General features: G+C 39.5%; 1 protein-coding gene across 4 annotated transcripts in view; it reads right to left on the reverse strand.

The window, feature by feature from the left end:
- Nucleotides 1-2,560: 2,560 nt before the first annotated feature.
- TTC29 (tetratricopeptide repeat domain 29) overlaps nt 2,561-25,350 on the reverse strand; it is a 209,629-nt gene continuing 186,839 nt past the window's right edge. For all 4 annotated transcript variants that reach the window (XM_075929999.1, XM_075929998.1, XM_006133842.4 and 1 more), the window contains exons 12-13: nt 7,122-7,197; nt 2,561-6,300 (exon numbers count right to left, since the gene is read on the reverse strand). In XM_075929999.1, coding sequence (XP_075786114.1) covers nt 6,276-6,300; nt 7,122-7,197 — 101 coding nt within the window. In that variant the 3' untranslated portion in view covers nt 2,561-6,275. The remainder of the gene's footprint in view (nt 6,301-7,121; nt 7,198-25,350) is intronic.

Genomic DNA, 25,350 nt, shown 5'->3' on the forward strand with positions numbered 1-25,350 from the left:
AATGAATTCCTTCCAGAAGAGAATGACCTTTCAATGACTCAAACAGTAATTTTAAAAATGGCTTTATAGGTAAGCGGTGAAATATTGTATACATCTTAATTTAGAGTTTACTATTTATTAACTCTCAGAACATTTTATATTTTTAAATGACAAACAGAATGATTTCAAACACAAATTTTCCTCCTAGCTATGAGCTATTGTTATTTAATGTAAGATGCCATTTGTTTGAGCCACAAAGAATCTTATTTAAAAACTTATTCAACAAAGTGGAATCATTTCCAGGTCTTACATTACATAACCAAACTTGCTTTTAAAGATAAAAATGTTGTAATCTCAAAGAAATTGTCTCCCAATAGTTTTGGTTGGTCTTATTTTTGAAACTATTTTGCATAGCTAGAAGCTATGGGCCAAACTCAGCTCTACATAAGGAAAGTAAATTTCATTGAAGTCAACTGTTTCTGAATGTTCTTGACATATTGCAGCTGCAGGTGTCTTTACGATATGCACTTTAATTATCATGGATTTTATTTCCTGATCTTGATGTTTAGGGGAGTGTGCATTAGGGGTGTTCTGGAAGGAGTTGGATCGAGGTTTAGAGTGATAACTAGAAAGAGCTGAGAATGTCTGATTTTTAAGGGTGTATCTACACAGTAGGACCTAACTCAAAATAAGCTATGCAAATTGAGCTACGTAAATTGAGTAATTTATTTCGAAATAGCTTATTTCAAAATTAGGAGTATCTACACAGCACTTATTTTGAAATAGAGCACTCGTTCTCTGACTTTTCTTACTCCTTGTACAATGAGGGTTACAGGAGTCAGAGTAAGAAGTCCTCCAGCTTGAAAGTATTTCAACATTATTTCAAAATAACTGCCTGCTGTGTAGAGGCGGACTAAGCTATTTTGAAATAATGCTAGTTATTTCAAAATAATGTTGCTGTGTAGATGTACCCTAAATGGAGAAGTCTTCAGTGAGACTGCAGCTTGTTGCCTTCCCTTTTAGGTAAGGGAATGAGAGACAGAGGCTCCATTATAATAATCTGAGCTATGATTTTATCATATATGATAATCAGGCTCACAGTTGGTCAATGCTTAAATGGGAGATCACTAAAGAAAACCTTGATGTTGAAGGAGTTGGTAATTCAGTGAGAGACCATACTTCCAAACTGTGTTGAACCAATGCTCCAGCAGAGTGACAGTGGGAGCTGTTTTTTTAGCAGTGTCTTTTTTCTATTGGCATGTCTACACCGCAAGGCAAAACTCAAATTAAACTATGCAACTTCCACTACATCAATTGCATAGCTAAAGTCAAAATAGCTTATGTTGGCTTTTTGGCACTGTCTATACCGGGGTGGCCAATCCGTTCCAGATGAAGAGCCACAATAGCAGAGGAGACAGCATGAAGGGCCAGGGCAAAGTTGTTGAGCAAAAAACCAAAACCAAACAAAAAACCCCACTCTGCTGGGGGAAAATAGGTGCTGGTACATCCGTCCCAGGGCATGGCTTTTTTTGGTTAACTTTTCCCCAGTTCTTCATGCTGTCTCCACTGCTATTGTGGCTCACAAAAAAGCACTAGGAAGGGGTGAAAGGTGCAAGCTCTGGGAGGGAATTTGGGTGCAGGAGGAAGTAGAGAAGAGGATGCTGGCTCAGGGAAGAGGCTCCAAGCTGGAGAGCGCTGGGGTCAGGTGGAGGGTCGGGGTGCTGAGCAAGCTGTAAGCTTGTGGCTGTGAGGGTGCAGGAGTTTGGGCTGGGGGTGCATGAGGAGCTCAGGGCAGGGAGGCTGGGAGTATGATGGGCTCAGGACACAGATCTGCAGTGTGTGGATAGTGCAGGAGTGTTGTGGCAGAATATTGGGGATGTGGGGGTGCAGGAGTTTGGGGATGTGAGAGGCTCAGGACATGGGGTTCCAGCATATGATAGGCTCAGGTTTCGGGTCGGGGGTGGTGGTGCAGGAGTGTTACGATGCTGCAGCCAGATGGGGGCTTAGCCCCAATGGGGGCTTGTTGGCCAGGATTCATTTTTAAATAAATAAAATATTATGTCAAACACAAAATGTTTCAGTGTTTATTTATAAGGGGGCAGGGAAGCTGTTTTGAGTCAGGGATCACTAACCCACAGAAAAGTCAGTTGGGGTCACACAAGTGAGATGCAAAAAACAACTGCTCCAAAACCTCACTAATGTGGCCCCATCTGTGTTGTTGGGGGCAGGGACAGGGTGCTGGGGCAGGGTACTCATGGGGGGGGGGGTCTGGCCAGGAGGAGGGGACAGAGACAGCTGGGGCCAGTACCTGGGGATCCCGGGTCTCAGGAAGTATACTGGTTGCTCTTCCCCTCACCTTCCCCATGCACCCCCCTTTAACCCAATTCTCCCCCTCCCCAGAGCCAGGCACACACACACACACACACACACACCCACCCACCCTCTAACACAATCCCCCTCCCCTTCCCCAGAGCCAGGCACCCTCCCATCCAATCTCCCCCTCCCCCCGAGCCAGGCACCGCCCCCCATCTATACCAATCCCCTCCCCCACCCTGCTCTAACCTAATTCTCGGGTTCCGGAGCCACTGCTGCTGCTACAGCCGCATGTCTACCTCCAGGCGCTGGGGCGTGTGCACTGAGCAGCCGGCACGCTGTGCGCACCCCCCCAAACCCTGTCCCCAGAGCCAGACACCTCTCCTCCCCGCTGCTATCACGTGCAAGCTGAGACGCTGTGTATGACCCGGCCTGCATGTGCAGGATATGATGTAGTGCGCTGGGCATGAGCGGAACAATGCGGGCCGTGAGTGTGCATGCAGCTCACAGCAGTCCAGCTGTGACAGCAGCTGACCTGAGCGGCTCCGGGTTCCGTCCCGGTTCCATCAGGAGCTGTGGGTTGGCCACCCTGGTCTACACAGTAGGAAGTTGAAGGAAAAGTGTTCTTCCTTCGGCTTCCCTTGCTTGTCATGAAATGAGGGTTACAGGAGTCAAGAATAAGAAGTCCTCCTGCTCAATATCATTTAGAAATAATGGCTTGCTGTGTAGTTGTACCCTATGAGACTTTAATCTGAGTCCTGACCATTACCTGTAGATATCATATACCTCATGGTACTGTTTACAGAAGTAGGGGTGTTCATCCCAGAAACCTGACCACATTTCACTGTTTATTTGACCTAGAAAATTGAGTCTTCATATCCCCTACTAAGAAAAAAAAAAGAAAAAAAATCTCTGAATTAGTGCTACAGAGTATGATGAGTGATTGCATTCTATCCATATAGGTGGTTGCATTTCACTAGTGGGTTAATTTATCTCTGTGTATATGAAATCTTAGAGCATCTTGAGTCATTTGAAAATCATTACATATATAACATTATGGAATAATAAAATCATTATTTTAATTCAAATTGAAATGGGTAAAAAGCACTGCTAAAAAGTTATTTTCTCATAGATTGAATGCACAATCATTTTGTTATGAACACCTATAAAAGGTGACATCTAGTAACTAGTGTAGAATCATAGCATCATAGAATCCTAGAACTGGAAGGGTCCTCAAGAGGTCATTAAGTCCAGTCGCCTGCCCTCATGGCAGGATCGAGCACTGTCTACATCCTCCCTGACAGGTGTCTGATTAACCTGCTCTTAAATATCTCCAGTGATGGAGATTCCACAACCTCCCTGGGAAATTTATGCCAGTGTTTAAACACCCTGACAGTTAGGAAGTTTTTCCTAATGTCCAACCTAAGCCTCCCTTGCTGCAATTTAAGCCCATTGCTTCTTGTCCTATCATCAGAGCCGAAGGACAACAATTTTTCTCCCTCCTTCTTGTAACACCTGTTTAGATACTTGAAAACTGCTATCATGTCCCTCTGTCTTCTCTTCTCTAAACTAAACAAGTCCAATTCTTTCAGCCTTCCCTCATAATAGGTCATGTTTTCTAGACCTTTAATTATTTTTGTTGCTCTTTTCTGGACCTTCTACAATTTCTCCACATCTTTCTTGAAATGTGGTGTCCAGGACTGGACACAATACTCAAACTGAGGTCTAATCAGCGCAGAGTAGAGTGGAAGAATGACTTCTCGTGTAGTGATGCTTATGGATGCTAATTCACAAACTTAAATGCTAAAGTTTGGGAGGTAGAAATAAAATCACATTCAGTTACAATAGCAAAGTATATCATGTTTTATAATCCTTAACATTTCTCCAAGCTACATATTAAGAAAAACAGCAGTGTCAAGTGTACTCTCAATAGTCTGTTTTTTAAAGTATGAGTCAGTACAAATTAAAATGCTTCACGTCTTAGGATAATCCTGCTAACAACAGAATCTGGTATTTGGAAATCACATTTTCCACTGCTCATCTACTTACAAAGTTGCAGTGATTGAGAGCTATAAATAACAATTTTCAGATTAAATTAAAGTAATTTTCATCTATAATCTATAAATGTATTTTGCTTTTCTGATATTTTCTATGTCTCAATAATATTTATATTGAAATGTAAGATGTGAACTCTGTGGAAACCAGTTCACTTTTGCTTTAAAGTATAACAGTATTATTATTTAGCATTTTAATGTATAATTCTGTGGGATTTGTTGCCATTTATTAAATAGATTTATGAGACTATATGCATATATTTATGTAGGAACATTCCTATACAACTTTTCAGACCTCTGAAATGTATTCTTTTCAGACCTTCAAAATATATTCAGATTTTAAAATGAACATTGCTGTAACAAACTTTATGCTTACAGTAAAGATTTCTATGTAAAGAATTAAAATCTGTGTCAGATGTATTGTACGTGTGTTGAATATATTCATCCTGATCCAAAATGTGCAAATGGAGTTAGAAATGGTGTATGTTTTGCATAGCCATAATAGAAATGAATCCTATGATCAGATGTTCTTAACCAGTTACACATATTGCAGCCCAAAAGATAACCAGTGGATAGTTATTGATATGGCTAAGGATCTCAGTTTCACAGGATTTTCATAAAAACTGGCCAAAATACATAATGGAGCCTCCTTCAGACTCCGAACCTGGAAGCCTTTGTTGTTAAAGAAAAAATAATTAAATTATTTGAACTCATAAACCTTTGTTTATTTAGATCTAGAATAACTGGTATTCTGAAGATGTGATATATGATAGACTGCATCATTTATTTCAAATAAAACTCAAAGGGCCCTCAACAAGCCAACGTTTCTGTTCTTTCTACATTTCTCAGAAGGATGGCATCAATCATTTACCCTCCTAGTTTCTATTCAGGCTCAGTGTTACAGCAGCCCTGAAAATGACCACGAAGAACTGTGGAAACCGACTGATGTTTGCCTGCTAGGGATCATGAGTGGAATCTATTGACAAGAATTCAACCAACTTGAATTAGAATAACATTCTCCCCTCAAACTTTACTGTACTAAAGACATCAGAGTTTTAGATTACTAGTTAGCTAAAATCAGTCTCAATGGATTTTAGTTTGATTACAAGAACAAGCATAGGGTGCACTTTAAAAAGGTGTCTTGTGTAACTTTGAACATACCAAACAGAGGTTTTCAATGTGACAAAACATTTTCCATGTTAACTATACCCCTTTCACTGTTACGTTGGGTTTTTGTTTTAATAGGAATGGTAAACAGCACTTCAAATGCTTTTTTTTATACAGGGCTTTCAAGAGAATTTAGTAGCTATGCTTAACCACAGCTTACAGAAACCTTGTTGTGGCTGAAGCTGGTTAGAGCCAAACTGTATTATAACCTAGATCTAAACCACACTATAGTGCACCAACCAGGTTGGATCTATTCTAACCATGTTAAACCCCAGTTAAGCCACAGCTGTTAAACACTTTTGTTAAATTCAGTTGAAGGCCTTGTGTAAAAAGAGTCAAAATCTGAGAGACTTGCAGAAAATGCTAGATTTTAATGTACATGTAGCATATATGTTTAGAGGCTGATCTTACAAGGTGCTGAGCCTCCTCAACTCCCTTGCCCGTTGACTTCAATGGGAGTTAAACCTGCTCAGCATCTCGCAGGAGATACATTGTAGGACAAATTATGTAATAGGTAAATATAGCAATTTGCCTTTATCATGCAACTGTTCCTTTTGTATTTTATTTCAACAATGCTAGGGAGTTAAGATAAAAAACTTTATGACACATACTGAACCTGATACCAGTTATACAAAGACCTACGGTTGTTGGCCCCTTGTACTGAAACTCTGTGCTCCTTTTAAAATTACACACTGAAACTCCAAAAGTTTTTCTGTGTTTTCTAACAAGGATCTTCTTGACTTTATCAAACAGGTTGAGAACTTATTGTCCGGTGAGCTGGAATTCTCTGTAATGAGAAATAGCAAATTTTATTTCCAGAAATTTCATGTAGTGCAAGTTTGGGATTTTTCTTTCTAGACTTAGCAGTTTGTTTATGGATTTGTTTCTTCCTCAAGAGGTTTACACCCCTAAAATGGAAGGAAATTAACTGATCAGCAATGAAAAATCAATTGGATGCTAACAGCAAAATAGTGGGAATTTATGTCTTTGTGGAAAGTCAGAATAAACTGTTCCCTTTAACATCATTGTGATTTTTTGGACAGCAAGCACAGCAAATATGGGCCTGTTGACTGATGCTTTACTGTTATATTAAGGAAAGGAAAAATACCAGCTTGCCAAGAATTAATAGAAAAGATATTTGCAAGAATTAAAATAAGCAATGCTTATTTTTAGCACTGCACTAACAATAGCAAGTAACAGATACTTGAGTTAGCCAAATATAAAGTATCAGCTAAAAAGACATAAGTAAATAAAATATTTGATTATGTAGCTGGAAAGTGAGGAAATATATTAAATATATGAAAAGAGGAAATAATACAAATGAAATGGTAAAAAAGTTGCACATAAAACTGTCAAGCTATAAGCAAATAACAGAACCAGACAGTATCCAAATCAGACTATAACTAGCTTCAAGGCATTCTCCAGATTGAAGTAACATGCTGAATAACAATTGCTTAATAAACTCAATCAACCTGAGTTATCTGAGGTCTTTTTAATTATTAAATAAATTCAAAACCATAACACATATTTACTATCAATTCTTATCAATTAACTATTAATTATTAGGTAACAGGCCTATGGAGTTTACAATGGGGGCAAATACTGTACCCGAGAGCTTCTTGAACTGGGGTCTGCAGACATATTTCATTGGTTTCCAAAACATTACTTGTGTCTTTAGCGAGCTCTGTTAAGAGAAATGTAAATTAATGCTTTAGACAGATGACTCAACATAGTAGCATTTAAGCAAATCTGAAGGTTTCTGTGAAAATTCTACCATACAGTATTTAATAATAAGGAATAGAAATTCAGATTGTAACAAGATAGCATGCACATCACTACATGGAAATACAGGAAATGCAGAAGTATTTCCCCCTCAAACCAAAGAGTTAATGCACCAATCTCCTTAGTAGGATAATAACAAAGTTCAGAGAAATTGAGTCCCATCTCCATGTCAGTGCAAGGTTTGGAATTGACTGAAATCAGACAGAACAGCACCTCTGACTCAATAAAATGAAACATTCAGCATATATGCTTTTAGTCACTGTCTCTTTCTATTAGCACTATATTCATATCTGTTTGGAACTAAAATGGAAATAATTAAATTTATGAAAAAAATTATACAATTGAACAAAACCAGATCTAGCCCCACTTTGCACCAACTGTATGTCCATCCCAATATTATTGAGACAATTCAGTTATTTCAGTTAAAACTTCCTCCGATAGACTGGGCTGAAGTTATCAGTTCAACTTCTTTCGGCAGCAGGCTGGAAATAAGTAAGCACAAGGGAATTCTAACTGGGTATCAGGGAGCCTAGCTTCACTGCCTTACACATCACCTCTGAATTTGACCTTGCAAGTGCTGAGTCCCATAAGCAGCAGATAAGACTGCATTGTAGCATGATGCCAATAAAGGTTGGGATACATCAAGATACAGTGTTTTATGTTGGCATAGCAGCCCCACTGATTTCACTAGAATCATGATGTTGTACAATTAGTAACAGAGTAGTGGCATGTGTGCATGTCTGTGTATGTGCAAAAGCATGTGTGTGTCTATAGCTATCTTTATCTATTTATCTGCTATAGATACATATCTACAATAGTGGTGGAGATACCAACATGATAAATGATGGAATTATGTGATAAATTGCATTTTTGTATACCTTGAGCCTTTGTCTGCACTTGTTCATTAATCTATTTCTGCCACTCTAACACTCCAAACTTTGGAGAAGCTTCAAAATACCACCAAAAACTTTAGAACAGCCTGCCACAAATATTTTTATTTCCCAACAGCTTATTCTTTTAAACTGTGAAATGAACAAGTAACATGGTCAAGGTCTTAAAGTGTATTTTGTGACCTATTAAGGCAAGAAATAGAAGCTCTATATTATTGGAAAGCCAGGGAATCCCACTGACATAAAACTACTGTTTCTATTCCTTGGTAGTTTTGAAATATTAGATATTTAAACTGTGAAATATTAGGTATGAAAAAAGCGATTTTAGAAAAAAATTAGCTTTTTCTTTTGTCCTGAAAGCCTATACAGGTCAACTGCTGAGACTTGGTCAGTCCCCCGTACAAGTGGAGGGATAAGAAATCTGGCACTATTAAACTTTTGAAATACTTTTGAAAATTGTGTTTAGAGAGTGTTTTTTCCACCTGTAAAATATGTAACATATGCGGAGACACTGATAGTGGGGGTTGGGCTGAATGTTTTACTGACTCTTCTAAGGTATAATCTTCTACACAACTTAGCCATGGCTTTCCAATTTGTGAACGAGACCCTTTCATACTTATGCCAATAAAACATTTATATTGCACCATAGCATCATGGACTCTTTCAGTCATTTTTGTGTCTGTGTATAAATATGGATAAATATAGATGGACAGACATGTATTTGTATGTACTGTATGTTCATATGTAATTTATATTCTATATATAAGGCCCTTTGTTTTCAGATTTTATTGATTTTTACCTAAAATATTCTGGGTTTTACAAAAGTTACTTGGTGTTTTGGGGTTTTTTTTGGTTATGTATTTTCACCTAAGTTTGTACCACTTAAGTACCTGAAAATACTGACTAGGGAAATATTTTTATGTTAACATTAAATTAGTTTAAATGTAAATGTGAGGCTGCCTGTGAAAGTAAGTTAATATACTGGAAGATAAACACACATGAATGTCAGTATTTGTTTGCTAGCATTTGAGTTCCATAAAAAAGAAATGCCAGAACTCCCTGGATCAGATTTTCCATTCCAGAAGGACAATGGCCTCTTGGTAACCAGATGCTTTTTTAGTCCTTCCATCCTCCAGTGTTAGCCTCACTATTTCTCAAAAAACTGTGAAGTTATTCGTTTGGACTGATTTTCATTCATTTTTAAATGTTTGTAATAACACCAATAGATTTCCAGGAAACAGTAATCAAAATTAAAAAAATCTGGAAAAAGAGGTGTCTCTGATATACGATAAGATGTTTCTAGAGTATTATAATTGCTTCTTCATTGGCAATTATAAGTATTGGGAAAATTTTCAGAGTATCTAAGCTATTCAGTTCCCTTTGTCCTCTATGGAAACTGCTAAGTGACGAACACTTCAGAATTAATTACTTAATTGAATATCTAAATTGAATAGGATCTGAGCTCTTTTGAAAATATGGCTCTCTATTTGTCTGGCACCACTAGTGTGCATGGAATTTCATAAACATAGGTGAAGTTCTGGCCCCACTGAAGTCAATGGTAAAACTCCAGTTAATTTCAGCATTGACAAGAGTTTCCCAAACTCCATAAGCTTAGAGCCTTTTAATGAAAATGATACGCATAGCATCTTTTTTTTAAACTGCATACTGTGCAGGGCAGCAAAGCTTGCTCTTTATGGTAACTAGCTAACTAAAAATGAAATGAGAATTTTTAACAGCTCTATTGTCCGATGCAGGAATTCCTCTCTCTCTCTCTCTCTCTCTCTCACTCACTCACTCACTCACTTTGTGGAGACAGGGAAGGAAAAGGAGAAAGCACTATTTAAAATGAATTTTAAGCAAATGTTTTCATTTCAGTAGACTTGTTTGTAGTTCTGCTTATAAATAGAGAAGCAAACCAAAACAAACCCCAAATCAAAAAAGCAAGCCGAAAGCAATCCACAATCTGGACTATATTGGAAAGAAAATACATGGCGGTTACCTGCATTTTGGTAGCTTTTGCTATTAGTTTACATAAAGTGCTGAAAATATTCAAGTACAATATATCAAAGAAAAAAACAATGGTGCTATTTTATTACACACACACACACACACACACTTGTACAACAAAATGTATACGTGTTGTGTGTGTGTGTGTGTATATATATATATATACACACATTTATCTATAGCTATATATGAAAACAGCAGATGTTCCAATTGTTTATACCTGAATTCTTACCACATTGCTGCATGTTATACTTACAAAACAATAAAATAAGTCACTATACTGCATTTCTATTATATATGATTTTATTTGACAAAATATATTCTGTATAATTTGACTCAGTATTAGCAAATATGGCATTTGCTGTCAGCTATATATGTATTATAGGCTGCTCATTAAGCTCTTTATAGATTTACCCATGATAGGCTGTAGTTTGTATATCATCAAATTGGTTTAACCCAAATGATGAGCTAATACCCATTAATTTTATCTAAAAATTACATGCCATTTGAAAGTTCATGAAGCTGTTCTTAGTTACATGCTGTAAAATGTTAAAGGGAAATAAAAATATTATATCAAATAATGCCACAATTAGCAAACTACATGTGTCCTTCACTTGCAAAATATTTTCCATTTGTTCAATCCAAAAAAATGACATTTAACTGAAAGCTTTCTTTTTTAAAAGCAGATTTGTCCTCCTCTTTTAGCTATGTATTCTGAGTGATATACTTAAAATAGAAGCAGTTGTACTTGGGGGTTTTATGAATATAAAGATTCATGAATTTGTATAATTTGGGCATGCAAAGCATTTTTATCAGGCACATTCTATTCAGAGTAAGCAGTAAACCGTATATAAGGGTTGTGTCAAAGTTTACTCAATAGGGCCCTTGGTAGCTAATGTAACATTTCTCTAACAAATCAAAGGTATTGTTCCATGTGCACATGAATATACAGTAGCCATTACCTTAAATTTAAAACTCACTTTGAATAGCAAATACACTGTAAGGATATGAAGGCCATATTGTATCAGTGGAGTCTGCTGAGATTTTCCTCCTATGGCTTTGCCTTGTTGAAATATATGTTTCAGTTGAAAGCTAAAGGGATTACTTTTGAATAGTCATCACAAAGGTTGATTATATTCGTATATCATTTAGCTGGACCCTGCAGGCTATTATTCCATTAGCTATGCTAGCCCTGCACTGTCAAAAAGTTGATCATACAATATAAAAATGCTGTACATTCTCTTAAGCTATGTGAAGTGATTGAGAACAAGAGAGCAGTCTGATAAGAGCAGTGTACCCCTTATGCTGAAGATAAAAGGCATTTAAAATAAATTACTGCAAAATGGAGGATAACTTGTCATGTTTGAAATAAATACGAGTCTGTTTATTATTTTAAACTGGTGCAATGTAACTTTTACTAGGTTAATCATACCAGTGAAACAATATGTAGTTATGAAACTGTTTTAAGTGTATTGTTTTTAATCTTACAAAAACATATAGTTGATTAGAGGAGTTGTACTGTAAATAATTTGGTATTGATCTAAGTATTTGTACAAAATTGTGTTTTCAGAGAAAAATGTTTGCTGATTAGGGTGTCTCTCTCTCTCTCATATATACATAGACACACTTTCATTGCTTAATACAAAAGGAGATTTTTATGTGCAGAGTTTTCATTTTGTGGATACTTTAATTTTATTGTACACTATACCTGAACATCACATGAGACTGAAAGCATCTTACTGTTCTGACAGACAGCATAATCATGGAGTCTCTCTAGGTTGTAACACAGGCAAATGTTACCATTGGGGAAACAATACAAATGAGCCAGGTTAGTGAATCACAGTATTTATTAATTAAGCATAGGTGTTTTTAAGAACCACATATGAGAAAGATGAATTCTGAACATCAGAGATATTATGTAGTGGGATAAGGAGATGGGAAATTACCCACTTTTATTTAGAATTAGTTTGTGGCTGAGTCTTTACTTTAATACTGTCAACTGTAGACCTGCCTGTGCATATTCCAGGCTTGGTGAGCAGACACAAAAAGAGAAACATCGGAGTCAGCTCCGTTAACTTAGCCTTCAGATCCTCCTAGGCCAATTTGTTACAAATAGAAATAAATAAAATAAATACATAAATACAAGACTCTTAGGGCTGCTGGCCTAGTTAGGAGGGAGTCACCTTTTCTTTCATTAGACAAAGTTGTTTAATTTAGCTTGTAAAAGGGCTTTATTTGGTTCTCTTTTGAGCTTATATATTATATAGGGCAATGAATGAGTCTTTATGAGCACAGATGGGAGCTCTAAACGAATTACAGCAGGTATACTGTACAGGTAGGTTTATTTGATTAAAGGCTTAATGGTTGGGGCAAGTTTATGAATTGGAAACAGGATTTATTTTATGTTCTGTTATATGGAGAGACATTTGGGACCATGAAAACAGTAAGGAAAGCACAATTTTTTTATTAGGAGGGAAGACCTAATGGGCTACAAATTTGTCCCTCTTTGATAACTTCCATTCCTCACTTATGCACAGCCCACAGTCACCAGACACAGTTCTGTCTTCCAGACATCAGACTTTTGTGCAACCTTGAACTTGTTTCAGATTCGATAGCTTCCAATCCTATAATCATAATGAAAACTACACATTTGTGTAGCATATAATAACATAACACCAATTGAATACTCAATTCTGAATGGGCTCTCCCTGAACATAGGTTGGATTGTTGGTTATAGATGGACAAAGAAAGGAAAGTATCAGGTAAGAACAAAACACTACCGTCTCCTTTAGGTATGTGGAAATTACACAGGATAGTAAATATAAATGAATGTTAGTGATATAAACAACCATTGGTGCTCAAAAACACTGAAAACTATCTGGTTCCTCTCCAGGGAAACTGGTTCTCCCACAAAAAAGTAACCAGTATACCTGCTGTTTTCCTAGCTTCCTCACACTTCACCCAAATTATTCTCCTAAAATTTGAATACAGCATCTTATCTGTGGTTAGTCCACTTCACTCCCTCCTCAAGTTTGGGAGAATTTTTCAGATGTGGTAATTTGAAAATTTCCTATTATTTCATTATTTCAACATTTTCAAGCAGCCTAAACAGCTTGAAAGTCAGCTAAACCAGTTGGTTGGGGTCTCTCCATTATGTAAGGACATTGTGTATCACTTTGACACACCCCTCTCCTAAAGGCAGAAGGAGAGCAAGAGAGCATGGCTGGTAGGGATGTAAAGGGTTAACCGGTTACCTGGTAAACATTCATCTTACTGGCATGCAGGTTAACCAGTTAACTGGTTAAACATATAATTTAACTGGTTAACATTTTAACCAGGATTCTACATCTCTAATGGCTGGAATGCGCTTAATCTCCCCAGATGGCAAAACAGTCCCTTGGGGTTGTTTCTACCTAGCACAACTTAGTAAGGTGTTCAAAAAGGTGGCATAAGCCACTTTTGCTCCATCCCTGAGCACAGCTTGATCACAGCTGAAGATTTAGCCCAAATCAGAAAGATGCTTTAAAATAACATTTTTAAAAATAACTTTACTCAAGGAAGTCTTAATTCTGAAGAGATTTTTCTTCAAATTTTGAAGATACTTAATTTTTTTCATATTAATATAGGTTGCACTTATCTGGTGCTGGACTCTCTGGGGGGAGAGCTGGTTTGGTGGCTGGGGGGCAGAAAGCCCATCCGGAGTCAGTAGCGGAGTCAGGTAGTGTGATGGTATGCTGTCACTGGGGCTGGCAGCTAGGAGGGGTGCTCAGCCAGGAGTCTGGGCCTCCTTTGGTCCAGCACAGGGCCATCTGGAACCCATCAGGTCCAAAGGATGCTGAGCCAAGGAGGTCCAGATGGTACAAAAGTATAGATGGCATATACAGATTTTTTACAAATGCATTAATTATGTGTACATATTTTATGAAATGTGAATAAAATATATCCATTCCATGAAGAGCCAGAGAAGCAGCAAGAACCAACCATCTCACAGGCTGTATTTTGCCCACATCTTCTTTAGTCATTACTAAATCTTTTAACATTTGCTGTTGCTGAAATGTAATTTATTACAACCTTGATTTTCAAATGTAGTGACAGATCATCCTGATTCAACATAAATGTCCTTTATTTTAGCTTTTTTTTGTTTTTTGTTTTTGTTTTTTTTTGTTTCTTTTGGTAAGTCTCATTGTGAGTTTCCTATTCTGGAAAAATTATGCTATCATTGTTTTCTAAAATGTGGCCCTGCAGTTTCCTAGCATCAAAAGGCCTGCCTATTCTTCTACCAATATAAGTACTTCTGCCTTTTTGAGAAGTACACTTCTTCCTTTCAATATCTCCAGTGACTACTTTGCCTAGTGGCTTCCAAACATTTTGCCATCTAGGTATTTGAAGAACACTATCAATTAATGTTTTGCTTGGGAATTTGTCTTCTGAGATCTTAATCAAAGTTATCTTTTGGGTTTAGAAATGGAAGCCATGGCTGAATTTTCCCACCAGACAGTGAGCTTAGACCCAATGCTCTTAATTACACCTGGCATTGCAGCATCTACTTTTAAAAAGACAGGTAGGTCCTTAGTTTAGCATACTGGTACAACAGATAATTTGGGGATTTGTCTATTTAGGCTTTGGGATTTAATGGGGTTGTTCTTACATATCATGGTTGAGGTACTTTGGTGGAACTGTGTGAGAAAACTTACATTGTTACAGCCCATCTTTTCTCTTTCTGTGGATAAAAGAGAGCACTCCAGTCAATTCAGACCTTTTTATGAGAAGCACATTCACATAAAAAAGATTACACTGAAAAATGGAAATGGATGTTCTGTTTATTAGCAGTCAGCATGTGACTTGTCAGCTACTTTAGGATGTTACAGAAATTTTTATTTTGCAGATTGATGTTACAGCTACTTTAGGATGTAAGAGAGAGTTTTAAGAACATTTAAGCAAATTATAAAATTGAAAAATAAATGCTTTGTTAAAAATGTCCTCAGCTGGAGTGATATAGCCAGCCCTGCTTCCTGCCGGCCGGTCACCTCTCCCCCTCGATCTCCCCGAGCCAGCCCCACTGCCCCCAGCTTCCCCCACCAGCCCTGCTTCCTGCTGGCTGGTCCTTCCCTCAATCTCCCCCGGCCAGCCCTGCTGCCCCTGACTCCCCCCCCCTCCAATCTCCCCCGGCCAGCCCTGCTGTCCCCAACCACCCCCGCCAGCCCTGCTTCTTGCCGGCTGGTTCCCCCCCTCCCCCATCTGAGATCAAGTGTATCCGGAATTTTTTTTGAAGCCACCTGGTAACCCTAGTAGAGCTCTGTGGATTGCTTTAGTGCAAGGCCAAACCAATATACTCAGTAATATCAACAGCAGTATCTCTTACTTGCATCTTAAGCAATCACATAAACTCAGTATGCAAAAAGGGAGCAAGGTGGGTCACAAGCAGCCTGACTATCAATACAGAAGTGAGCTAGCAAGCTTGAAAAGGTTTATTTGCCTGACTCCAAATCTCTCTGGTGAACTGCTTGCTGGGTCTCTATTTAATTCTTAATCATTGCTTCTCTATTTAATTTCTGACTGCTTTGGAGACCAGTTGTAATGTAGCAGCTAAAAAAATATCCACATGTACTCATGGGCCTCCCTGAAGACCACTAACTTGACATGTAGGCCATGACAGCTGAGCTTGGACTAGTAAGAAACCTAATCCAGGGTTTCCATCATGTCAGCTGTTGCCTTTATTTCATTACACTTCAGCTCAGCCTCTAATGGATTCAGCTTCATAAAGTCAGAAAAAGAGGAAAAGAAAGCAATTTATTCATGTTTCACTAGAGCTCACTGAAGACATGAAATTTCTCTAAAAATGCAAATCATTTTGTGCCACACAAGTGAGACTGGGCAGCTAAAGCTCTTAGAGGAAGGCTCTTTCCCAGGGCTAATGTTTTTATACCCAGTGATTGAATAAATCGATTCCTTTATTATAACATCTCCTTCACGCTCCCCTTTTCCTCTAGAAGAATGTAATCAAGGGTACTAAAGCACTATTTTTTACCATTAAGACAATTGATTATGCTTGTTAATTTTGTTTTTAATTCCAGACATATCAAAATAAACACCATAAACACATGTAGCAGAAATCAATATAGATCCATTCAGCTCAGGTTAATAAAAGGAAGGATTTAGTAAGAATCCAAGATATAAAATGCTAATGTACAAACTAAGCCTTTACTTATGTAACATGCCTTTATCCATGGTCAGTATAAAAACTATTTCAGAAGCGCAGAAATGGTATACTCGTGCTGCATCAAAAACGCCCCTCTATGACCCCTTTACTGAGATAGCCGAGGTATTTAATGTGAACATATGTTTTTAAAAGATTTCTTGTCTTATGTCCAGTCATTCTTGTTAATTCCTGGGACAACATACTGCAGATGGTTTTATTTATGTTATATGAAGCAAAAATTACATTTAACAAGTGTGAGGCTGGTCATAAAAAATAAATAAAACTACACTCTTAAAAGCCAGGAAATCACCAAGTGAGGCTATCAATCATCCTTACAGAACAAGGTGAGGAAATGTGAAATAAAACATACACATCTACACACAGACATTCCTAAAATGCCACTCAGAATAGCTCTTGGCCATTACTTCACATACTCTATGGATATCCTTCAGCAACATAATCTTTCTTGCCTAAGGGGAAGTTTCACTTTTGACGAGGTGCATTTTTTTTGCCATCCACCTCTATTGTCATAATAATAAAATGAGATCTTTTGAAGGTATTTTTAAGTTTCTGTTTATGGAGGAGTGGGAAGCAAAGGCAATTTCAATTTGTTGTTTCAATTTAATCTCAGAGGCTACGTCTACACTGTACATTTATTTCGGAATAAGCTATAATAGCAGCCCATCTACACTGCAGGGAAGCTTCAAAATTAGTCTAAGACAGGCTTCCCTAATGTAGATGTGCTATTTCAATTTACAGTCCCAGGAGACACTGGGGAGGAATAACTTAGAATGGCCCTGGTGAGGGTCTATTTTGAAATAGCAGAAGTGGAGCATCTACACAGCTCCTGTTTCAAAATAACTATTTTGGAATATTCAGTGGGTAGCCAAGTTAGTCTGTACAGAAAAAACAACACATGGTCTGGTAGCACTTCAAAGACTAACAAAACATGTAGATGGTATCATGAATATTCGTGGGCACAGCCCACTTCTTCAGATGACCGGAGTTTTGAGTTTAGGATGTGCAGACCCAAAATAAATGGGGGGGAGGGGGAGAGATTAGGAGGAAAAAAAGAAGGGGGATAGGACACAGGGAGCTAGAGGGAATCAGTAAGTATCTGAAGATTGGGTAGTTAAAACAAATCAGATAAGAATCAAAGTCAATAGATAGTATCCTTGCTGACATAGGAGTCTACACAAAGAGTTATTTGTATCTTCAATGAGTGTTAAGTTGATAGTTACCCAACCACCCTTCATCACGATTGAGACCATTAGCATGTGAACTGAATTTGCGGATGAACTCTTAATTCCAATGTTTCTCTGTGTATCTTGCTAATAGAACTGGTTTCTGACAAGACAGCCACTTGAAGATCTTTTAAACAGTGATTTGGAAGATTAAAGTCTTATCCAATAGTTTTCTGTATGTTTCCTTTACGTATATCTGATTTGTGTCCATTGATTCCTTCCCTCAGAGACTGTCCAGTTTGTCCAATATATATAGCAGTGGGGCATTGCTGGCATTTGATGGCATAGATTAAATTACTGGATGTGCAGTCAAATGACCTTTTGATTTGGTAGCTTATGTTGCTGACTCCAGTGATGAATTTGCTAGTATAGATATGTGGGCAGAGTTGGCATCATATTTGGTTACAGAGCTGGTTCCTGGATGCTTATGATGTGGTTGTGTGGCATGGTTACCGGAAATAATTCGTTTCAGGTTGAGGGGCTGTCTATAAGAGAGAATAGGCTTTTCTCCCAAAGCCTCTGAGAGTGAGGGATCATTTTCCAAGATGGGTGGTAGATTGTGTACAATGCGCTAGAGGAGTCTGAGTTGTGGACAATAGGTAATAACAAGTGGAGTTCTGTTATTTTCTCTTTTGGGTCTGTCTTGAAGTAGCTCATGTCTGGGTACTTTTTTGGCTCTGTCAATTTGTTTTTTCACTTCTCCAGAGGGGTATTTCAGTTAGGAATGCTCCATAAAGATTCTGTAAGTGATTGTCTCTGTTTGTGGGGTCGGAGCAAATCTGGTGGTATCTTAGGGCTTGGCTGTATACAACAAGACTGAGAAATGTGTCTGGGATGGAAGCTGGAGGCATGAAGGTAAGTGTAGTGGTTGGTGGGTTTCTGGTATAGGGTGGTGAAAATTTGTCCATTATTTAACTGTACTGTAGTGTCCAGGAAATGGATTTCTCATGTGGACTGGTCCAGGCTGAGGTTGATGGTGGGGTGGAAGTTGTTGAAATCCTTGTGAAATTCTTCAAGAGTCTCCTTCCCGTGGGTTCATATGATGAAGATGTGATCGATGTATCGTAAGTAAAGTAGGGGTATTAGGGGGTGAGAGCTGAGGAAATGTTGTTCAAGGTCAGCCATAAAAATGTTGGCATATTTTGATGCCATGAGAGTGTCCATGGCTGTGCTGCTGACTTGGAGATAGAAATTGTCTCTGAATTGGAAGTAGTTGTGGGTGAGGATAAAGTTGCAGAGCTCTGTAATCAGAGCTGTGCAGTGTTGTTATCGGGGATCATGTTCCTGATGGCCTGTAATCCATCTTCATGTGGAATGTTGGTGTAGAGGGCTTCTACATCCATGGTGGCCAGGATGGTATTTTCAGAAAGATTACTGATGTTTTGAAGTTTCCTCAGGAAGTCAGTGGTGTCGCAGAGGTAGCTAGGAGTGCTGGTGGAATAGGGTCTGAGGAGGGAGTTGATATAGCCAGATAATCCTGTGGTGAGTGTGCCAATGCTTGAGATGATGGGCCGTCCAGGATTACCAGGTTTGTGTATTTAGGGTAGCAGATAGAAAGTTCCTGGTCGGGGATTGGCAGGGGTAGGGAGGTTGTTAGTGTAAATTTGTTCCTGAGCAGCATCAGGGAGCTTCATGAGTATTTTTTTTCATGGTTTTCTGGTATTCCTTAGTTGGGTCACAGGAGAGAGGCCTGTAGAATCTGATACTGGTGAGTCGTCTGTTTGCCTCCTGTTCATAATCTGTTCTGTTCATGATCACTACAGTGCCTCCTTTGTCGGCCTCTTTGATTATGATGTTAGGATTGGTTTTGAGGCTGTTGATAGCATTGCGTTCTGCGTGGCTGAGGTTTTATATTATACGTTGTTGTTTGCTGATAATGTCAGCTCAAGTGCATTTGCGGAAGCAGTCAATGTAGAAATCAAGACTTTCGTTACATCCGTTGGTGAGGGTCCACATAGAAGCCTTCTTCTTGTGGGATTGGCGGGGGGAAGCAGTGAGGTCAGTATGTTGTATATCGGTGTGTTGGAAATATTCTTTCAGGCGGAGGCGGCGAAAACAGGATTCCAGATCCCCACAGAACTGAATCATATTTGTGGGTATGGTGGGGCAGAAGGAAAGTCTGCGGGGCAGGACAGATTCTTCTGCTGGGCTGAGAGAGTGATTAGATAGGTTGATGATGTTGGGTGAGTCGAAAGTATCTGTAATGAGAGATCCTGAGGCATATAGCAGTTTGGATAGTTTTTTGCCATTTTTCCTCTGAAGGGAGATGAAGGGATATAGTCATTATTCTTCACAGAATGAGGTTTACAGACATCTGAATTAGCCTCCTGTTATTTTGAAATTATTTTGAAATAATGCTATTGCTGTGTAGATGCTCACATTATTATTTCGGAATAACAACCATTATTCTGAAATAACTTTGCTATGTAGACACACCCAGAGAGACAGGGACTGAATTAGGGGATTGAAGTTGTACTCCATTTAGTCACACAACTAGTAGATACTGAATTTTAGGGTCAAATTTTGCTCCTAGTTAAATCTGTGCTTATCTGGGTTAATTCCATTAATGCTAATGGAGTTCAAATTGACAAGGGTGTAATAGTAGATTTTGTCCTATAATTATTATGAGAGGCTTCATTATTAAGAGTACTAACTGAAAATACTAGATAACATAAAATCATACTATCCCATTTGTAGTAAGTTTGAAGAAAATATTTTTGAATCAATTTAAGTAAGTCTAATCAACAGGAATCTGGGTCAAGACATTTCTAAATTCATTTTCGGTGACAGGAAGACGACAAGTTAGTGCTTCACTCTTTCTTAATTAGAATATGGCTAGGATGCAAACCATTAAGGTTATGGCAAATTCAAACCAGATTATATTGTCAAAAATGTAAAACAGAAAGCAATCTTTTATGACAATAGCTGTTTTGTCCTTGCTATTATAGGTTAGACCTCCCTGGTCCAGCTCCTTCGGGACCTGATCAGCCCCAAAGGAGAGAATTTGCTGAACCGGGGTGGTCAGCCCCTCTGCTGATGGACTCCGATAGGTTCAACCTGTATTATAATAGTTTTTCAGTTAGGGCTCTTTCTTTCATCACCCAGCATCTTTCATTCTACTTGATCCTGCAGTGAAGGATTTGTAACTAAGTATTAAAGATGAAAAGTGCAAATAGAAAAAGTGCAAGTGCTGTTTTATTACTAAATGACATTTTAAACAATACTGCTATCAATGAAATGTCAGATGGGGATAGCAGATAGAAACTTGAGAGACTAATGTTGTTTAAATAATAAATATTTGTGATAATTAACAAAAGTGGCAAAAGAAAGTATTAGACTATTAACAATGTAAAGAAAGATATACTTGATAATCTTCTGTACTGTAAGAGCTTTTCTTTAAAATTTATCATTGATTCAAGCAACAAATAAAATGCAATAAAATACAATAGCTGTAGTAAAACTACGTTTGTTTTAAGATGTAATTTTTCAGAAAAAAAGATATTGAAAGAAGAGCTTAAACATATCAAGTACACAGAAAATATATGCTAGGAGAATAAATTCCCTTAGTATCTTTTCTAGTAAGAGTACTAACTTAGGCTATGTCTACACTACAAAATTAATTCGAACTAACGAACGTTAGTTCGAATTAACTTTGATAGGCACTACACTAGCGCTCCGCTAGTTCGAACTTAATTTGAACTAGCGGAGCGCTTAGTTCGAACTAGGTAAACCTCATTCTACGAGGACTAAGCCTAGTTTGAACTTACTAGTTCGAATTAAAGGGTGTGTAGCCCCTTAATTCAAACTAGTGGGAGGCTAGCCCTCCCCAGCTTTCCCTGGTGGCCACTCTGGCCAACACCAGGGAAACTCTATTGCCCCCCTCCCGGCCCCGGAGCCCTTAAAGGGGCACGGGCTGGCTACGGTGCCCGTGCCAGGTGCAAGCCTGCCAGCACCCAGCTAGCAGACCCTGCACCTGGCACGGCTCGAGCCAGCCATCCGATGCCCCCCAGCCCTCCCCCTCTTCCCGGGACAAGGCTGGCGGCTCCAGGGAGCTTGCCCGGGACCGCAAGAGGCGGGCACCCGCCTGGTCTAGTGCGGACATCGTGGACCTCGTCCACGACCTCCGCACTAGGCACAGGAAAGTGGCCATCTAGGGCAGGCTAGCTGCCAGCCTGGCCACCCTGGAGCAGGTTTGCATGGAAATCAAGGTGGTCCACTGAGACCCCCGACCCTGAGCCCTGCCGACAGCGGCCAACCCTAGGGACCCTGGAGGGGATGGACCGATGACAGTGACCAAGCCATTTGTCTCGTGCCATCCCTCTCCAGCCTTACACAAACTTTGGGCAGGGACACCACTGCTACCCCCTGGCTAATACCACTCCATGGACCCAACCTCCATGACTTTATCTCACTTCTCTTTAAACTCTGTTCTAGTTCTAGCCTTCACAGCCTCCTGCAGCAAGGAGTTCCACAGGTTGACTCTTTGCTTTGTGAAGAACAACTTTCTGTTACCAGTTTGAAGCCTGCTACCCATTCCTTTCCTTTGGTGTCCTCTAGTCCTTCTATTATAGGAACTAATGAAGAACTTTTCTTGATGCACTCTCTCCATCCCACTCATGCTTTTATAGACCTCTATCCTATCCCCCCTCAGTCTCCTCTTTTCTAAACTGAAAAGTCCCAAACTGAAAAGTCCCAGTCTCTTTAGCCTCTCTTCATATGGGACCTCTTCCAAACCTCTGATCATTTTAGTTGCCTTCCCCTCTCCCACCCTCTCTCTTCCCCTCTCCCACCTCCTTTTCCCAGTCTCCCCGAGTTTTGTTCAATAAAGAGAGATTCTATTTTTGACCACACGTTTTCTTTATTTTGTACATCAGGAAGGGGGGCTAGGGAAGGGTAAGTGGAAGGAGGTGAGGGAGGAATGGGGTACGAGCCCCTGATGGGGAGGACTGGACTGGCTCTGTGGGCTTCTGGGGGTGGAAGTTCTCCTGCAGCCCCCCCAATTTCCCCCTCTCCCCAGATGGCAGCCTGCGGCAAGTGCAGCCGGTCTGATGGCCGAGTGCTGTGATGTGCCCAGTGTGGGCACTCAGGGCACTCCAAGACAGGACTGCTTTGCAAGCGGGGCACCCCTGAGAACTGTCTGTCCGGGGTGGGGGTAGGGTCCCTTTAAGCACAGCCCTTGGCAGCAGCTCCACGCTCTAAGTCCTCATCTGATGCCCTGCCGGCACTGCTTCCGGCCATCCTTAACCCCGGTTCAGGGTCCACTTAATGTGGACATGCTAGTTCAAATTAGCAAAACGCTAATTCGAACTAGTTTTTTAGTCTGGATGCGTTAGTTCGAATTAGCTTAGTTCGAATTAGCGCTGTAGTGTAGACATACCCTCCCTTTGTAGCTGGACTTCACAAGAGATGTAAGTCCAAAAGACCTGAGTATATTTACACCCTATATGCCTTAGTCAGTGCTGTTACAAGCTATGAACCAAAGCCAGGAAAAACTGTCACACACATATAAGGAAAATTTACTCACAGAGATCATCACCAAATGTTCACATGTAACTAAAGTTATTTACATCTCATAGTTATGGAAAATTTCTCACCAATAATTTCCTTTCTGCTCAGCATCTCTTACATTTGCTGACAGGTGAGTTACTCCAAAGGTGTGAAAATATTTGTATAACAATATTAACAAATACACCTGAGGTAATGAACTAATTATGCATGGTAGACAAAATTGCTATACAGTATCTGACTTTTGGCTTATGAGCCATCTAGCGTAGGTGGAATTGTGAGAAGCTACTGCTAAAAAAGAGAAAATTTCTGTTGTATCCAGTGTATTCTAGAATTCTGGCCTTCTGGGAAGTAGTGAGCAGTAAATAGATGTAGGGAGAGTTATGCAAGAAGTCAATAGGAGAAAAAGAAAGATTTGATGAACAGGCACAATGCCGACACTGAAGTCTGAAGTTTGAAGGAATGACATGTCAAGGCTTGCAACATCAGCAGCAGGTCCAATTTGGGGAAGATGTAACTAACTACTCTAAGGGCATGTCTATATAGTAGAGCAAAACTCAAAATAAGCTATGCAATTTGAACCATGCTAATTGCGTAGCGTAAGTTGAAATAGCTTATTTCAACTTTTGATGCTGTCTACACAGCAGTTATTTAGTCATATAATGAAGGTTACAGGAGTCAGAGTAAGAAGTCCTCCAGCTCAACCTTATTTCGACATTACGTCAAAATAACTGCTTGCAGTGTAGATGCAGACTATGTTATTTCGGAATCATAGCAGTTACTCTGAAATACCGCTGCAGTGTAGACATAGCTTAATAGTCTGAGCACTGGCCTGGCTAGCTGGACTGCTCTAAGAAAGTTGAGGATTTTCTATCAGGGAGCCTGTGGAGCCTGCAAACAGAAAACTACTAAGCTATGGAGATGGGCTGAAGACCTTTTTCGATGCCTTCTTGGAGAAAATTCAAATTTTCTGGATTTCTGGGATTGAGATGTGATGATGGCACCAGCTGCTGAGTCTGAATCAGAGAGTGACAAGGAGTCCTGTGGCACCTTATAGACTAACGGATGTATTGGAGCAGAATCAGAGAGAGAGGAATACACGTATCAACATTATCATAGAGACAAAAGCAAAGTCTTGATGACTTTGGAGTATAGGTTCAGCATACTAGTGTCTCCCTCGCAACAGCTGGGCTGTTCACTGAAGCCACTTTGGCCTGGATGGAGAAAAGAACCTTGCAAGAGAAGGTCCAGTTACCACAGAAGCTGAAGCAGAGACTGCAATTACAGCTCTATCAGATCTGAAAACCATGGTCTCTTTGACCAAGGAGGAGTTACTGTTACCTTTGCCTGCTTCTACTTCACTTTTTGGATCACCTTCTCTATGAGTGGGGAGGGTAAGCGTAATGGAGGTCCTACAGTCATCTGCATGATAAGACATATGTCCCTAGGGATCTGGAATCTGTCTCCCAGGTAAAATATTTGGTATCTTTGCATTCATATGATTTATGAACAGGGAGGGAGTCTGAATTTTGCACAACTAGATGATCTTCTCAGTCAAGTGCCACTTAGGGTTGCCAGGTGTCCGGTTTTCCCCTGGACAGTCCGGTTATCGGATCTTCTGTCCAGTGTTTTTCTTGGACGGAAGGCCAGCAGGGACATTTTTCCCCTGCCACAACTGGCGAGGGGAGAGGGGAGCATGGGAATTTAAAAGCGCAGCGACCTTTTTTTTTTTTCCTTCTGCTCAACGAGTTTGGTCTTCTGGTTTTTTTCCCCCCCACCATGTTCGAGATTTTTTGTGAAAGTATCTGGCAACCGTAGTGCCACTTGGAGTTGTTGAGGAAATGGGGAATGCCACAAAGTCTTTCCAATACAACTTAATCCCCCACACTTGCTCTCTTCAGTCAGTGGAACCACTCCTGTGAGGATGTGTAGCACCAACAGTAGGAAGGTAGCATGGCTATCAGCCACCACAGCAATTACTGTTCTGACTATAAGGCAACCTAATATAGGTCAACTTATCTTTGTGGTGTTGACAAAGACTTAAAAGAAGGTAATGAATCTCCCTGAGTGTTAGGTTGACTATGTTCAGTTTTATGAGTCCTCTTTCTCAGGATATACAGAATGATTTCTTCTTCTTGGAGAAGAGTCAGGCTCACAGTGATGTGATCCCAGCATCAGGTGCTGCTTCAAGCATAAGTCTCTAGCCATCT

The sequence above is a fragment of the Pelodiscus sinensis genome, chromosome 5, assembly GCF_049634645.1.
Source record: "Pelodiscus sinensis isolate JC-2024 chromosome 5, ASM4963464v1, whole genome shotgun sequence".
In the NCBI taxonomy this organism is placed as follows: Eukaryota; Metazoa; Chordata; order Testudines; family Trionychidae; genus Pelodiscus; species Pelodiscus sinensis.